The sequence below is a fragment of the Orussus abietinus genome, unplaced genomic scaffold (genome assembly GCF_000612105.2).
Source record: "Orussus abietinus isolate OABI.00-Male unplaced genomic scaffold, Oabi_2.0 scaffold79, whole genome shotgun sequence".
Taxonomy (NCBI): Eukaryota; Metazoa; Arthropoda; class Insecta; order Hymenoptera; family Orussidae; genus Orussus; species Orussus abietinus.
The window spans coordinates 161776-178440 of record NW_019394231.1 but is presented as its reverse complement, the minus strand read 5'-3'; the positions used below and the strand labels follow the sequence as shown (position 1 = coordinate 178440).

The following is a 16665-nucleotide window of genomic DNA, read 5'->3' as shown; positions in this document are numbered from 1 at the left end:
TGTTGCGGCCGACTGAGCGCCCGTCCTCCGCCGGCGCTCGGTCCGCAGAACGCGGACCGAGGGGCGCATGCGCCGACCGGCACCTCCTCCCACCCACCCGACCCCCTCCCGCGGCACTTCGCGAGTCGCGACGCGCCAAGGTGCAATGGTTTCCCCGGCGGTTTTCGAATCCTCGTTTTAAGGCTTCTTCCGCACTTTGCGACCGATTTCCCGGGATTATCCGAATATCTCAACTCCATCGAATCGTTTTCTTCCTGGACTTGACGTTTCCCCTCTGCCGGTGTCGCAGTTAGCGACGCGTAAAGTGCCGAGGTGGAGAGTCCCTCTGGCGGGAAAATCGGGTATATTAACGACGGCACTTATAAATATTTATTTATGTCATAAGTGGCTGTCGGGGCCTCGAGATCGACGATTCGGGTTTCGAAAGCTGCGACAGGTTGGCTCCTCCAAAGGTTCCAAGGCGCGTCCATTGAAAAATCTCCGAGGCCCATTCACCATCTCGAGGCGGCGTACGCGCCTTCGGGGACCATTCACGGGCTCGCGGGGACCATGGACCAGCCGAATCCGCTCGCAGATGCGATCGCTCGGTTTCTGCTCCTTCGAAACAGGTTCTCGAGCTGGCACTTTCCCCGCTGACTCCGCGCCCTCTTCTCTTCACCTTTAGCCGACATTTGCCGAGGACTGATCGATGCACTTGACGACTTTTCGTCGATCGCTCCGAGAGCTGCCTCCAACTTACACATTTTTTTTCCGGGACTTCCGGAACTTCCACGTGTCCGCCAAAATTCCCACCCATCCCCCGGACTCTCTACTAGTTACCGTAATTTTGGGGCAATTCTTTGAAACCTCCTTGAATTGAAAAAAAAATCATTCTGAAGGGCTTGGTATAAGGCACCGCGAGAGATAGATATGAAGTAGGGATCGATTTGGGGAACGGTTAATTTAAGCCTGTTTGTTTTTTAGTGATGAATGTCACTTAGTTCGGTACTTATTTCCTTTAAGCGGAGACGGTTAATCTTCCGTGATGGAAGGTATGTACCGTGTACTCGTGCCCTGTGGAGTTCAGGCATAAAGAGAGAGGAGAGACCATATCGAATGGTAATCGGCTTCCATTTGTCACATAGCTAACAAAGCCGGTACATTGGCCATCGTTAAGGCCGGTCCACAAAATGAAAACCGAGACGGTTTCTTACCCGTTGTGGTACCTCGATGCCCCTCTTTAATTGCACCTCAAGAGTCCGATACATTGCAGGCGAGTACTGAGGTTCTTAAGACCCCTCCTTAAATAATAAAAAAAAATGGTAATAGGACTTTTATTTTTCATTAATTCTTGTAACCTGGAAATAACTAGTCTAAACAAATGGTACTTTGGAGGAATTGTGAAATTTCTTTTTTTCCTTCAAATTGTGTAAACAGGAAATAATGTAACACGTGGTACTCCATGAGTCGCATGAGTGATGCCTATAACTCAGAATTCGGATCGTACCTCCCTCCCCTAATCCCTCCTCGTAATCCGACCGACATTTTTCTAAATGTCCAAACATCCGACCACGGATCTTCCTTTTCGAAACCCTAAATGGAATTTCCAGTAAGCCTCTTATCCACTCCGCGTGCTAAGTCATGATTACCATCGGTGCTCTCGTTGCATCCAGGAGGTCCGGCTAATTCCGAGGGAAAAATCTCCGGGAAAATTACTCGAATTTCCAGGGAGCCTGGAAAAGCGTTCAGTTCACCCTTCTTTAGTTTATTTTTCCTCTGCAGTATAGAAAAAAAAATCAAAGCGAAATATTTTCCTGCTCTTCGAGGACGACGTTTAGGTGTCCCTTGAAATTTCTTCAAATTACAAGCTATGCCTTGAAGTATTATTAATCCATGAATTTCCAGCGAGCCTGGAAAAGCGTTCAATTCACCCTTCTTTAATTTATTCTTCCTCTGCCATAGAGAAAAAAAAAATCGAAGCAAAAATTTTCCTGCTCCTCGAGGACGACGTTTAGGAGTCCCTTAAAATTTCTTCAAATTACAAAGCATGCCTTGAAGTATTATTAATCCATGAATTCAGGCTTTTAAGTACGTTTCAGGAATATTGTCCCATTTTACTTGATTTCTGGCCCACTTCTCGACGGTGTGAAACGTATTCGCCATTGGTCAAAGGGTTATCACTGCGCAATGATTGTGATTATAGGTCGCCTCCTTCCTCGCCGAATGTCCATCGAATCGGAGATGAAAACCGTCCAACGAACTCGTATCGAGTCCTTGTCGAAAGATCAAGGTCCATCCCGCCATTGTTTTTCCTGCTTTCCTTTTTTCCGATAGCTCGGAGGGACGCTCGCACCCCGTTAGAACTTTTTTCATATTTTTTCGTACTTCTTGAATATCTCATATCTCATATTTTCACCCACTTCGTCGAAATTTTCATACGACGCTAATTGTGTAATTCAATATTTCAAACGTCAAGTACTGACTAGATAGTGGCGAAAATATTCGTTTAATTTTTATACTTCATTTTTTAATGTTTCATAAATTGGGACAGGTGAAATTCTGCATTTTATGGAATAATGCAAGAAAAAATTATGTAATTGAATATTTCAAACCTCAATAATGACGTTTGAAACATTGAATCAAACATCAGTATTGATTAGACAGTGGCGAAAGAATTCGTTTAATTTTTTATACTTCATTTTTTAATTTTTAATGAATTGGGACAGGTGAAATTCTGCATTTTATTGAATAATACCTGCAATGACATTCTCGTATAACAAGAATCGGCGGATTCGAAAGTCCTGCAGTCGTACATCTTCCTAAGAATATTGTCTGACTAGTTTCTTAGCTGACGATCGGGAGATCGTACCTTTCGATCGCCCACACAGCCGCGTAACGATGCGTTTACGCAATCGTAATGAAAGTGCGTGCACGCGTGATTTCTCACGCTCGCGCGATTCTAACGCTTTACAGTAAAGGAGGATCTAATTGATAAGCAAAAAAATAACGGAGTAACATGTCACTCTCGCAGCATGAACGAGGCCAAATGTCGAAATATTGCAATGTAACATTTCCTTTGCACAAATGAAAAAAAAAAAACAGACCCCTTATTGTCTAATAAAAGGGTCATTGAACATTTTCACTTACGAAAAGACAAGGACTATTTTATTCCATTATATTTTTCATCTCTCGTATCGGGCGGAGAAAAGTATTTTTAAATTCTGGAACGAGATTTCTGAAAATCTGGGGTTTTAAATCCAGGTGGTAAATAGAGAATTATCAGACTGACGTGTTAATAGTCATATGTGCCCATAATTATGAAAGTGGTCTAAGTCATATATTTTTTGTTTCGAAATTACATTGAATTAATTTCGTTGGAAATAATATGGCGTGAAATAACTGATAAACTCATTTTTTTTTTTCAATTTTGACTTAGACCACTTTCATAATTATGGGCACATATGTGCCCATTTTTTTTTTAATTTTGACTTAGACCACTTTCATAATTATATAGTCATATGTAAAATCAAGTCCGACAAACAATCCAACATTCCTCGGGAGGAACTGACTCACGTCGACCCAGTTAACTCATTGAGATAGTCCCAAAAAGCATGTCACTATCAGTCCGTTAAATCGATTACCTCCGGTAATAAGTACATGACGCGTCGATTGTTCTTCGAATAATCGAGCGGTATCGATTGTAAAGATTGTCCTAGAAAATTCGGTAAAAAGCTTATATAGGTCCAAGCCAACGAGATGATGACCCCGCAAAGGAATACGATGGAAATGGTAACTTACGAACATATGGAGCAACTAAATATCTCTCATCTAAATTTTCCCTCGATTTCAGGTGATTCCTCAGAAAAACGGTAATTGGAAGCCGATTGCCAATTACCGCAAATATTACCGAGCTTGAAAACGGGGTAAAGAAATCCGCGAGGAGGCGCGCCGATAATTGGAAATCATTAGCATAAAGTCATTACCTGTCCCAACATCGCGTGACTCGGAACATACCTTTCCCAGGACTTGACATCTCATTTTCCCTCGTTCAGGCGGAATGAAGTCACCAGTTTTTAGGCTAATTACCGGACAATTGCGGTCATCTATGCCTGCCAATGAGCCGTCGACTCTCAATGGATCCGACGGAAAGAGTGTTTGCCTAGGGCCCTTCCTTACCGACCCCCATTGTCTAGAGAAAGCAAACACGGTGTTAGATATCTCCCAAATTTAATGTTTGTCCAGCGATATTTCCTACTCAATGGGACTCCTGTTAAGGGACCCCCGTGGGATAGTGTGGGATAAGCTACATTGGCTCTAAAAGGCCTGGGAAAAAAAAAACAAAAAATTTCCCCACTTGTAGGATTAGATAAAAATATCATTAATTATGAAAAATTAAAAGATATCAAGAAAGTTCGATGAAGATCGAGGAAAAATTAGAAGTACGATCAAGGAGACTTGAGGAAACCCAAAGAAGAGTCAAGGAAATTTAAAGGAAAATCAAGTGAGAATGAAAAAAAAATTGCTATACCTAAAGTAACGATGAAATTAAAAAACGATAATAATAAACGAAGGTGCATCCGCAATTGATCCCACCTGACGGTGAACGAAATGTTACCTGTCCTCACCAGCGGATAAACAAGGATGGGCAAACCTGATAAGAGGCCGTCGCCTCTTATCATCTCTCCCGAGAAATATGATATGAAGGCAGGGAAAAATTGCAAATTATTTTAGCAGGATTTTGTTCATTATTTCGTTTTTCTTTTTTATTTTTATTCTTTAATGGTCTCGAATGAACCACCGAGAGTGAACCGGGAATCGAGGAGAAAAAGAAATAAATGCTGAAATTGATTACCTGACGAGTGCGTTTATTAAATATTCTGATAAGGAACTTGCGTAATACGCGCGTAAAGAGGTCGCTGCACTTCGGCACACTTATTTATCATCGTGCAGAAACCGCAGCAGAAATAACTCGCAATGTTTAATGCCGAGCCGCTATTTTTTCGCTCTCCTTTCGTTATTTGTGCAATTAATAAGGAATCCCGCCAATCGTTATTATAGGGTACAAAGAAGCGGCGCATTAATGTACCGCGTTTAAGACGTGCTAATTATTTATCGTATTACGCTGACATGAGAGAAAATCGAGGAGGGATTCCACGGAGTGTTTATCCGACACATTTCTTCCTGTAATTAATTGGACTCCGTAATCGAGCGACGAATCCATAAATTCTTACATATCAAACAGGATTTGAACACACTTGCTGCCGGGAATTTATGGAAAGCGTTAATTATTGTCTAAAAACGTGAACATTTAATGTAAGTCGCGATTGGAGGTGCTAACATGGATGGAAAACGTTAATTTTTCTATAAAAACATGAAGATGTAATGTCAGTCATAATTTGAGGTGCTAACATGGTTTGTTTATAAAGTGACAAATTTCATTCCGCGTTATCAAACGGCAAAATTCCAGAAATAATTGTGAAAAATCGTGATCGAGTGACGACTCCATAAATTACATATGACTACACATGAAACAAAAATTGAACACCCTTGCTGTTGGGAATTTTTGAAAAACATTAATTTTTCTATAAAAAAATTAATATGTAATATCAGTTACGATTGGAGGTGCTAACATGGTCTGTTTGTAAAGTGACAAATTTCGTTCCGCGTTATCAGACGGCAAATTTGCCGAAATAATTGTGAAAAATCACAATCGAGCGACGAATCCATAAATTACATATGACTACATGTGAAACAAAAATTGAACACGCTGCCGGGAATTTTTGAAAAACGTTAATTTTTCTATAAAAAAATGAATATGTAATATCAGTCATAATTTGAGGTGCTAACATGGCCTGTTTGTAAAGTGACAAATTTCGTTCCGCGTTATCAGGCGGCAAGTTTGCCGAAATAATTGCTTAAAAATACACTTTCACGGCTTTTTTCGGGAAATCCGCGTCGGAGCCACCCTTCATTTCGCGTTTGCGTTTCGGCGCGGCCATTTCGCGGATTCCGGGGAGAGCTCACATGTGCATCTCTTTGTAAAGGCCATTCGTATTCACACATCGGCCCTACATGCATCGGGAATTATAGGGACGCAACGAGGGAACCGCACCGGAATTTCGTCGCCGTGGGTGGCGGGCCTGTAATCCCGCGGATTGATGGCCGCTCACAGAACGCGTGTCATGGAATATGTATACGATATATGCACGGCATGTTAATCCCGATCTTAAATTTTTATATTCGCCCCGACCTCCGACAACACCTCCCATTGGTCTTGCCCAACCCTCGATGGGCATATAACCATTAAAAAGAAAAAAAAAAGAGAAAATTCTTTCTCCGCCACCCCGTGAAGAATATCCCCAAAAGAGAATTCACTTATATTCACATTTTTTTCTTTTTAACTCATTGCTCACTTTTTCTCCATATTCGAATATTAAATCATAAAGGAAGAAATTACGCCACGTGGTTCGTGCATTTTATGTGGACGTTTATCCTGTCGGACTGGGTGTTTTAATATTTTTTTTTGTGCTTGACACGTGATTTAATGGAGAAATTATTGATTTCGAGGGACATGGGAAGTATTAAGGTGGAGTTTAAAAAATCATTGCAGGTAGCCCGAGCTCTCTTCCACGAGGTTCACTGATTTCCTTGATCGTCGATCTTCCTCAGAGTTTAAAGGCTAAACAAACGATGAAAACCGCCGCGATAACTTTCACTGCTCTTCACTATCAATTTACTAACTCGCCGGGAGGAAGATTTATTAACACGAGTTACGGCTCGCGAGTACTTAACGGTTATTTTAGACGACGTTACGACAACGTCCTCAAAGAAACGAGTCGCCTGTAATCTTGTACGGTGACTCGATGTTTCGAGTCATTAGACGATAAGATGGCGTCACGAAGGCCTTACACGGTAATTCTCCACTTTTTTCTTCTTTTTTTTTCCAACAATTTATATAAGACCCTCCACAATGACGATACCATCCCACGACTTAAACTCTCTCTCTCTCTCCCGAAAACGCAAATAATTATTTTTTTCAATTCTTCAAAGATAGCTTACGATAAGTGTAAAACATATTTTTTTTCTCAGCAACAGAGCCGATAATATTTATCTTCTGTATTAAATTAATAGTGAAACAATTCAAGTCAGTGCGCTGGAAAAATTACAGGAAGCTTTCCTCGATGACTCCACGTGAATAATTTCGGTTCAATAATAAAAGAGACTGTTCATTGCAAAATTCTCGCTTCGATATAAGACACGCCATTGGAAGTCCGCCAAGGGAAACCATTGCGCCTCGAAAGTGCAGCAAGTGAAATTGCACGGTACACGACATTTACCGATTTCATGGCGTCGAGAACGTGCACCGAAATTTGCATTTTGCAGTAGGCCAGGCCGCCGTGGAAAGAATTGTTTAAAATTAAGGAAGTGATATCCCGTGTTCGCAGATGATTACCGATTACACGGCTACGCGGCGAGCTTAGAGAAGAAAAGAACGGCACCATTCATAAAAGTTTCCGATTAGGGCGTGAAAAAAAAATCCCTAGTAAATAAAAGTAAAATATACAAAACTTAATTGTTAGTAAATCCATCGTCACCCTAATAAGCTATCTCGCCGTGGGATTGAAATGGCAGCTACTTCTTAATTTCCCATTTTAAAAAATCGACTCGAAAAGCTTCGTCCACCGTTTTGGATAAGGCTTTTATTTCTTTATCAAACATCGCGCGACATCTCTAGTGATCTACACGGATTCCTTTGGCTTAAGAAATATCCTTACGTCTCGAATTCAGATTAACTTACGCCGCTATGCAATTAATCATCTACCTCGCGTGGGCGAGTCGTTTCTCTCGCCGTACTAAAAATATATATATATTTATATGTGTATATTCATATACTGTAATGAACTCTGCACTCGCGACCGCGCCGTAAAAATCCCATTAATGCATGTGCAAGTACCCGTTGCGAAACATGCAAAGTCTGTTTAGCACTTCGGGTGGCCAGCTCGCAGCTTGTACTTTACAAATTGCCAAGAATGAGCCTCCGATAAATTGCAAAGGATTCTCTATTTCATCAACTATTCGTCAGACTGACCTAAAAAAAAAAAAAAAGAAAAAATATCCACGCGCCGGCGTGAATACATTCGCCAAAAAATAAATCTTTATCATGTCCTAAATGAAAACCCCTTTTTTCCGCAATTTATCGAGAGTCCATCTTGCCCAATCCTCTATCAAAAAATCCTTCCGATTAAATTATCAGGAAAATCAGAAGCCTCCTTTAAGAGGTTCCATTCGCAGGAAAAACTGTCCCGGACCTGGACGTACCCTTTATCAATACTAAATTGTCGAAAAAAAAAAGTGGAAGGTTTTTATTTTTTTTTTTTTGGATTGAAAATTTCGCGGGTCTCGTCTATAGGAAACTTATGAAAATACCTAACCAATTAACACTAAGCGGTGTGCAACAAAACTCGCAGGACGATCAGGAGGAAGATGCGCCTAACCTAAGAAACATCTGAAAATCACGTCGTCGTCGACAGTCTGATAAACGGAATAATACTCAATGATAAAACCACAGTTAGGGGGAGTTCTTTTCCCCCGGAAACGGAAGCGACGGTGCACCGACGTCGTCGTTTAGCAGACGATCCGAAGGACCTTCCGGTTCGGAGGAAGGACCCTTCCGAGCCACCTCGAGGACCAGGAACTTCCGGAAAACCTGTGGGGACGGTTATCCCGAAACCTTGGAAGTAGTTTCGTCTTATCGGCAGCCGCCGGAAGTGACGAATAACGACGGTAGTTCATTCTCGGTCGAAAGGACCTCAGAGCAGCCGAATTGCCATCAGGTTGACCAGGGTCAGTCCCAAGGCCAAGGACCCTGCCGCGGACGCCGTGGAGTTGGAGACGTCCAGCCCATCCAGGACCTCCTTGGGAACGTCGAGGTACACCTTGTCGACTCCGATGGTCTTTATCAGCGAGGATAGTTTCTGCTTATCGACGTGGTCCCCGGCACTCGACCAAATGGTCAACGTGGCGTTGCTCTCCAAAGGACTTCCCTTCAGCAAACTCTCCATCGCGGTCACGTTATTCGCCGCCAATCCTGCCCTGACTGGATAAGTTATCGACTGGGTGACATTAGCCTCCGACAAGGACTTCAGCATCTCCTTCACGTGTTCCTCCGTGTACTGGCCGTCGGTAATATTGTACGCCTCTCCGTACCTGGATAATAAAATATTGATTAAAAAAAAAAACCTATGTACATATTTTGCCCCTAAACGTCGAATATCGTTTAACCGAATTTTCCTTATTTTTTCATAATTTCGAAAGTGTCACCTGGTGGTCCAGCCCGGAGATAAAGTGGAGGTTGGAAAGTGCTGCACCGTGTCCTTGACAAATGACTCAAAAAGTTCGTCAGGCTTCGAGGCGTTCACAGGACCTGCCAGGATGTCGGCGTTGATCCATAGAGGAAGAGTCGCCTGAATAAATAAATTATTAGCCGTGTGGATGAACTTTTGGTTTTTATCCGTCTCAATTATCCGACTTTTAGGGCAAACTTACGTTTTCGAAGAGGTCCTGGATAACGGGCTGACTTTGGCTGAATGCCGAGTACGACTTGAAGTCCAGCTTCACTCCTTTCTTCCCGTTCTTCAGGACCTGCCTCAGGAAGTCTTCTAGGGACAGGTCGCTCTCATTCGCAGGGGGATGTCCCATGATCGGTATGTCGGTGGCATTGACACCGCTGGTGTTCAAAGTACCCACTATGACATCGGCCTCCAGCATCATTATGTCTGAAAATCATTCTCATTAGTCATGTCGCAAAGAAATTGCAATAATCAACGCGGACGGGGGCGTGCAAATGGCACGTGAGACTCATCGATTGCACATTAGGATTGGAAGCCCACCACATGCAACTGCAACTTCCTCTGACGTTGCGCCACGTGGACTGAGTCATTCCGCACACGTGGCTCTCGACTCGGCATTAATAATTAATAATTATCCCGCCCTCCGACATCTTTCCTCGCCGTTTAATTCCGGTAATTCTCTGCGTATACTTTCAGACTACCGTTTTAAAATACAGGAGTGATTAAACACTTTACAAAATTATTGACAAAATCACCTGACTGGAAAGCGTTGTCGAGCTTCTCTCGATACGATATTAATAATTAATAATTCCCGCTCTCAGATATCTTTCCTCGCCGTTTAATTCCAATAATTCTCTCTGTATACTTTCAGACTACCGTTTTAAAATACAGGAATGATTAAACACTATACAAAATGTATTGACAAAATCACCTGACTGGAAAGTGTCATCGAGCTTCTCTCGATTCGACATTAATAATTAATAATTCCCGCTCTCGAACATTTTTCCTCGCCATTTAATTCCGGTAATTCTCTGCGTATACTTTCAGACTACAGTTTTAAATTACAGGAGTGATTAAACATTTTACAAAATTATTGACAGTTTTACCTGACTGGAGGGCGTCGTCGAGCTTCTCTCGATTCGACATTAATAATTAATAATTCCCGCTCTCGGACCTTTCTCTCTGTATATTTTCTCTCTGTATACTTTCAGACTACCGTTTTAAAATACAGGAATGATTAAACACTTTACAAAACATATTGACAAAATCACCTGACTGGAGGGCGTCGTCGAGCTTCTTCTGACTATTCACTGCATGTGCCCACGTGACTTTGGTGAGGTTATCCTTAACTTCTGGGAAGAGGTCCCTGATGTCCGACGCGTTGCACATGGCCACCTCTGGAAGAGTGAAACGAGCATGTAAATGTATACGTATACGGATATGAATATATATATATTCCATTCTGCATAAATATTCTCGAGGACCCTTGACCTGTGACCCAATATCCGACGAGACGCCGAGCGTCGTTTTTGCATCGACTGGCACGAACAGGCCCTCGTTGCCTCGACATAAGACAATCATTAACTGCTCCATTTGCAGATCAATCGATTTCGTTTATCGTGATTCACGTGGCCTGGTATTTTCCCTCGCCCTTGAAAAATATTCCTCCTCTAATTAAAAACCTCCAAACGTTTACTTAAAAAGTTCCCTTGGGAATTAATGAATTTAATTTCGAAAGACAATTTACCGTCGAAAATGGGTTTAACCATTGTCCTTAACGTCTCGTGTACGATTGCGAAGTTAAGAAATTTATGTCGGCCCAAATTTTTAATGACAATTCGTTTTTTTTTTTATTTTTTTTCAGAGCCATTCCCGTTTTCTCAAATGGCAAAGCGAAGTCCCCGAGCGGCGTTTTCTGTACAATGATTCTAAAACAACGGCCATTTCCGGTCTGTTAGTCATGGACAGAGTTTTCAGTGTCCACGGGAATCGCTCTCGGCCAGGGAGACAAAAAAGCGATTGAAAAAGAATCGAACGAGAGAGAAAGAGCGACTGGAAAAGGAAACACCTTGCCGGCGACTATGAGCCTGACCTACCGCAATAACGGGGAGAATAATTAACTTGAAACCAATGTACAGGTAGAATAAATGATTCCGTTGTATAACAAAAAAATAAATGTAAAACGTAATGTCGGGCGAAAAATTCATTCTTCAAAATTAATGTTAAAATCTGCTAATACGAGAGAGAGAGGGCAAAATTGATCAGCGCCGGGTAAATCGATCGAGCGAATCGATACTTCGACCTCGGAGGTCTCCAGACGTAACAATTAATCGGTTAGATTCAATTTGCTTTTATTTCAATTTCCCGTTCCAGGCGTCATGAGTCATTCCCGATGCATTGCACTTGCATTACACCGGCAAGTCATCTGAAACTTCCCAGAAATGCAAGAGGTCGACACTCGATCTTTCGAAATGTTTTCCAACATTCACGACCGGTTGAACGTCGCACGTCACGAGAGACGATTGTTTATTGTTGCCCATATTCGCCATTTTGTCGACCGACATCCGGTGTCCAATTTATCGCCAAAATAATGAAACGTAAAATGAGCAAAATTACCGTACTCGAAACGCAAGCAAATTATTTCCCAGGAATTTCTTATCGATAATTACTAGTAATATTATTATTAATATCTGGAAACAATGCGCGCGTTCATACTGCCCAAAAAAAAAATTAAAATAAAAATAAGACAATACATCCGCGCGTGCAAGAGAATCGATTCGAGGATAAATTCGCGTGCCAGGAACAACAAATGGGCGGATCGGAGAGAACGATTTGTTAACAGTCGATATTTAGGTTAATAACTATACCGAGACCTCCCCTTGACATAGTCATCCCTCGAAATTAAATGACAAAGTCAAATTATTTCCAGGGGATGCGAACAAAATAAATGAGCCCGACAGAAAGCCTCTAAAAGTACCAACGGATCTTCATTTCATGATAATTAAATAAACAATATGTGCTTGCCCGTTTTTGTTTAATTATATCCTGGATGGAGAGCGATTCGATTATTTCATTCGCTCGGAAGATTTTCTAAAAAAGCAAAAAAAGGGAGGAAAAAGTTCCGAGCCGAGTTTCCAGGAAATTTGTTTATTAATCAACACCCTGAGGAATTATTCTTGATGACGTTGGCCGACCTTGCGTGTCGGGAATGAAACAGAAGTGTACGAAGAATCGTGTCACGTGCGCCGATTTATCCTGCTTTCGTGGCACGTATGCAAGTCCAACGATCGGTGTGCACTTCGTGATAGAAATTGTTAAATGCGACAATACAAACAATACTCGCAACATGGCGGCACAACAATCTTTATTGGCATTCCGAAAGACGGCATATCCGCGCGGAAATCAAATTCACGAACTGTACTTCTTTCATTTCTCGATACCTCCAAAAGAGGAAAAGCGAAAATAATAAAAAAAAAAATTGTACGGGACTAAAAATGATTATTAACGTCATGTCATATATTGACATTAATTGTTAAGACGCCTTTGAGGGATCTTGTCGAAAAATACCAACCACCCTGCACGTAGATTCACGCGGCATATCCGCGCGGAATTCAAATTCACGAATTGTACGTCTTTCATTTCTGGATACCTCCAAAAGAGGAAAAGCGAAAATAATAAAAAAAAAATTGTACGGGACTAAAAATGATTATTAACCTCATGTCATTCATTAACATTAATTGTTAAGACGCCTTTGAGGGATCTTGTCGGAAAATACCAACCACCCTGCCCGTAGATTCGCGTATCTTTCACGCGGAATATCCGCGCGGAATTCAAATTCACGAATTGTACTTCTTTCATTTCTGGATACCTCCAAAAGAGGAAAAGCGAAAATAATAAAAAAAAAATGTACGGGACTAAAAATGATTATTAACTCATGTCATATATTGACATTAATTGTTAAGACGCCTTTGAGGGATCTTGTCGGAAAATACCAACTACCCTGCACGTAGATTCGCGTATCTTTCACGTTTCCCTGGCACAGATGTGAGTATTATCGGGAATTATCGCGTAACCCAGCAATAAATCCCTCCTTGTCGTTAAAATAATATTGACCATCATACCACCGATAGAGGACTAATCTTTCCCTTGTTTATTCAGTCCGTCGAGGAACTAATGCACGAGTGGGTTAAATTTAGTTCAGCGAAATTTCCCTCACTGACGGATTTATTTCTGCGAATATTCGGAAATAATTCTAAAACGTCTAGACAAATCCTGGGAATCATTTAAAAGCTTCGATACCGTGCTCTAAATTATCATTCGATTTGCAAACCCGAGGAACGCAGACTCGATAGAATGATGAATCAGGGAATTCCTTCACGCTCCTTCATCGAAAAGAAACGCGCTCGTGCCTTGGAAATATTACACGGCTCGTGTTTTATTTATATAGTAATATTACACCGGCGTAGAAAATAAAATCCGGAGTAAGCGCTAAAATAAATTTCAACGTTCCGCGAAATTTTCCGCAAATCATTCTGCCGATCTATTTTTACACGGCTCCAGGAGAGAATACCAAAGGAAAATAAACACGGCTGTGATGTACTTTCGGAAAAGAAAAAAAAAATTATACTATCGGAGAGCCTCGAAATTAATTAAAAAAAAAAAAAAAAATTCGACAAAGCAATGGTATAATCCTATTGTAAAGTAAAATCTCTCCCGAGACGTCGGACGGAGAGAAGTCTAATTATTTATCAGGACCTCAGACAAATTTTCACCACAAAATCCGGAGTCCGATAAAGCTTCGTCATCACATCTCGTTTCCTGTGCTGATAAAATACCCCGAAATCAATGTACAATGCCGGAGATGTTGATAAGCGTTACAAGTCAAAGGAGATAAGAGAATGGATAATCACGAGAAGTATTGGAAATTAACGGGGGATCCTCGGGAGAACGGTATCAAAAATGAGTCACCTTTTTACCGTTAATACAATGCTACGCTCTGATTAATAATCCTTAACGGCTTCCCAAAGAGCAAATCATTCGTGCCAAGAAATATTCCCAGGGTCATCGAGAACAAGGAAAAACTTGAGTATGGTCATGGCGTCGCAACGGACGAAAATAAAACCCGAAGACTCTCCAAAAACTCACGCCAAAAACAAAATTCCAAAGTATCCTGCAAACGGAAAAAAAAATGTCATTTCCTCAATCTACTATTCGATAACAAATTTTACGCCGTCCCCTCGTAAAAAAGAAATAAAAAAAAAAGAAAGTATTCGAAACATTAATCAGATCTAAACCGCATGAAATTTGATTAACGATGATTAACGATGATTATTAGCCGTTATTTGTGTTAAAAATCACAGTTGAAACAAAGAACAAGAAAAATCAAACGAAATAAAATTAATTTTCTGAATTAATAATACATTTTAAATTTCCCTATTTCTAAAAAAAGATATCGGAAAACACCAAAGGGATCTAAACTGCATGAAAAGCGATTAATGGGTGTCACGAATCAGAAATAAAATGGGAATTTTTTTTTGTCCCCGTTGGAGGTGATTTTTTATAACAAAAAGTGTCTTACGAATGATTGTCGCGATTAACAGAATCTGCCTGGTGCACATGTTGGCTATTTAAACCGCGGTTGATTTTCCTTGTATGTGGAAACGGTGATGGAATTTTGCGAGACCGATCGGCTGCCACCCGGTTAACTCGAGGGTCTCGAAACGACTGACTGAGTGACCGTCGAAAAGCCGGCATTTGCCCGGAACGAGCGGCGTATCGCTCCTAGGAGTGCGAGCGAGAGGGCGCTACTGAGGCGCCCGTGAGTGGAAGAAAGACAGAGCGAGGCGTACCTCAGCCCCTGAAAGAAGGCAGCCAGCGTTACTCGAACACTTGTTGGCTGCCGGAAAAATTGTCCCCCATTCATTTAACGCTGTAAATGTTTAAACCGAGAATATAAATCGGATATCATGTAGTATAATGTAATAACTCGCGTTAAAGATCATAAATGAATTAAATTCCTCATATCTAAGGTTAAGATCATAAATTAATTAAATTTCTTTTCCTGAATTTTTACAAGGCAAGGGTTGATCATCAACAATTTCTTTTCGAGGAAGGAGAATAAAGGGATGAGGCCGCGACAGGAAACTCGGCAGGAAAGACAAGAGCTTGGTGAATTTGGAAATCTGGGAGGAACTGCCTCGAAACGAACGACCGACCGTTCCCGGAAACTGGAAGCCCGAGTTTTGTGCGAGTGCGAGAGAGAGGAAGCTATGCGGGGATCCGGGCGATAGAGAAGGACGCACCGAGGGTCCGACACGTGTTGGACACTCGGAACGCTTTCTTTCGGTATTCCGTGAAAAGCTTACCGTAAAGTGCGACCTATCGGCTAGATCCTTACCGGGATTTCTGGGATTCGGACCGTGAACGGGCAGGTATCCTAGGGACCCTAAGGGCCCTGGTAATAAAATAAAATCTGGCCCTTGTGACTTTCCGCTGCCTCGAGAATTCCAAACGCTGGTCGAGGTTGATTGAAAACTCCGAGAATTTAGGGAGAACCTTTCCCCTGGGATAACCGACGCCGATTGTTTGCGAATAATGTAAATGGCGTCGAGTGCAACCTACGGGCAGCTTCTAAGACGACGCACATGAGTCTCGGCTTTCGATAATGCGGATAATAAAGTCATTTTATGAGCGCCATTAAACCGTCTACGTTCGCAGGAAATGGCTTCGAAGAAATGTAACGTCGGCTTCGATCGCGACTCGTCAAACTGCGAAATAATTGCAAAAGGACAGAAAACTAACCTCACCCAACCCCGAGACATTCCCTAATTTCAATAACAGTCAGTGAAAAATTTCCCAGATTTATAGACCCTCCTAAAGATAGAATAATTCCGAGGAGAGAAATTTCGGTGACATTTATTCACATTTTTTTTTCCTCCAAATTTATTCACTTTTTTTCGGAGGGAATTTTTCGCCCATTTTCAGGGATTCGGTCTGGCCAGCTGCCAAGGGGAAATCCGAAATTCCAGATAAATCCACGGATTTTCGGGCGAAACGCGACACTTCCCCGGGCCTCAAAAAAAACGATCTAAAATTTGCATAACGTGCCCATTGTCGATCCCGACCTTAACCTCGTTTCTCAGGGATCCTCTCCGGTGAACCTTTAGAAATCCCTAGGTATTTCCCCGAAGGTGAAGGCCGCGAAATATCGAGTTTTCCCTCGTGCTGTCGCAACGTGGAAAACGCTTCTCGAGTATCGACCCTCGGAAAATGAGAAAACTGGTCCGCATCATTTGGCAACTAACGACGGCATTAATAAAGGATTCCGCGACATTGG

The 16665-nt window shown here is 41.8% G+C and overlaps 1 protein-coding gene across 4 annotated transcripts; it reads right to left on the bottom strand.

The window, feature by feature from the left end:
* Nucleotides 1-6913: 6913 nt before the first annotated feature.
* Nucleotides 6914-15103, bottom strand: LOC105694859 (protein FAM151A). Of its 4 annotated transcripts, none has more exons than XM_023434081.1 (5): nucleotides 14908-15103; nucleotides 10601-10726; nucleotides 9526-9755; nucleotides 9301-9443; nucleotides 6914-9186 (listed from the first exon to the last, which is right to left on the bottom strand). In XM_023434081.1, the coding sequence occupies exons 1-5, from the start codon at nucleotides 14945-14947 to the stop codon at nucleotides 8790-8792; spliced, it is 936 nt and encodes a 311-aa protein (XP_023289849.1). In that variant the 5' UTR covers nucleotides 14948-15103; the 3' UTR covers nucleotides 6914-8789. The 4 variants fall into 4 exon arrangements, with proteins under 4 accessions (XP_023289849.1, XP_023290604.1, XP_023288202.1 ...); XM_023434836.1 differs by lacking the exon at nucleotides 14908-15103 and adding an exon at nucleotides 14298-14482; XM_023432434.1 differs by lacking the exon at nucleotides 14908-15103 and adding an exon at nucleotides 10821-10985.
* Between the last annotated feature and the right edge of the window lie 1562 nt (nucleotides 15104-16665).

Excerpts from the sequence above, each read along its gene's own strand:
- LOC105694859 (XM_023432434.1), bottom strand. The coding sequence starts at position 10,899 with ATGTCGAGGCAACGAGGGCCTGTTCGTGCCAGTCGATGCAAAAACGAC. Across the intron at positions 10,727-10,820 it reads CGTCGGATATTGGGTCACAG|AGGTGGCCATGTGCAACGCG; the intron begins GTCAAGGGTCCT and ends TCACTCTTCCAG. Across the intron at positions 9,187-9,300 it reads TCTCCGGGCTGGACCACCAG|GTACGGAGAGGCGTACAATA; the intron begins GTGACACTTTCG and ends TTTATTATCCAG.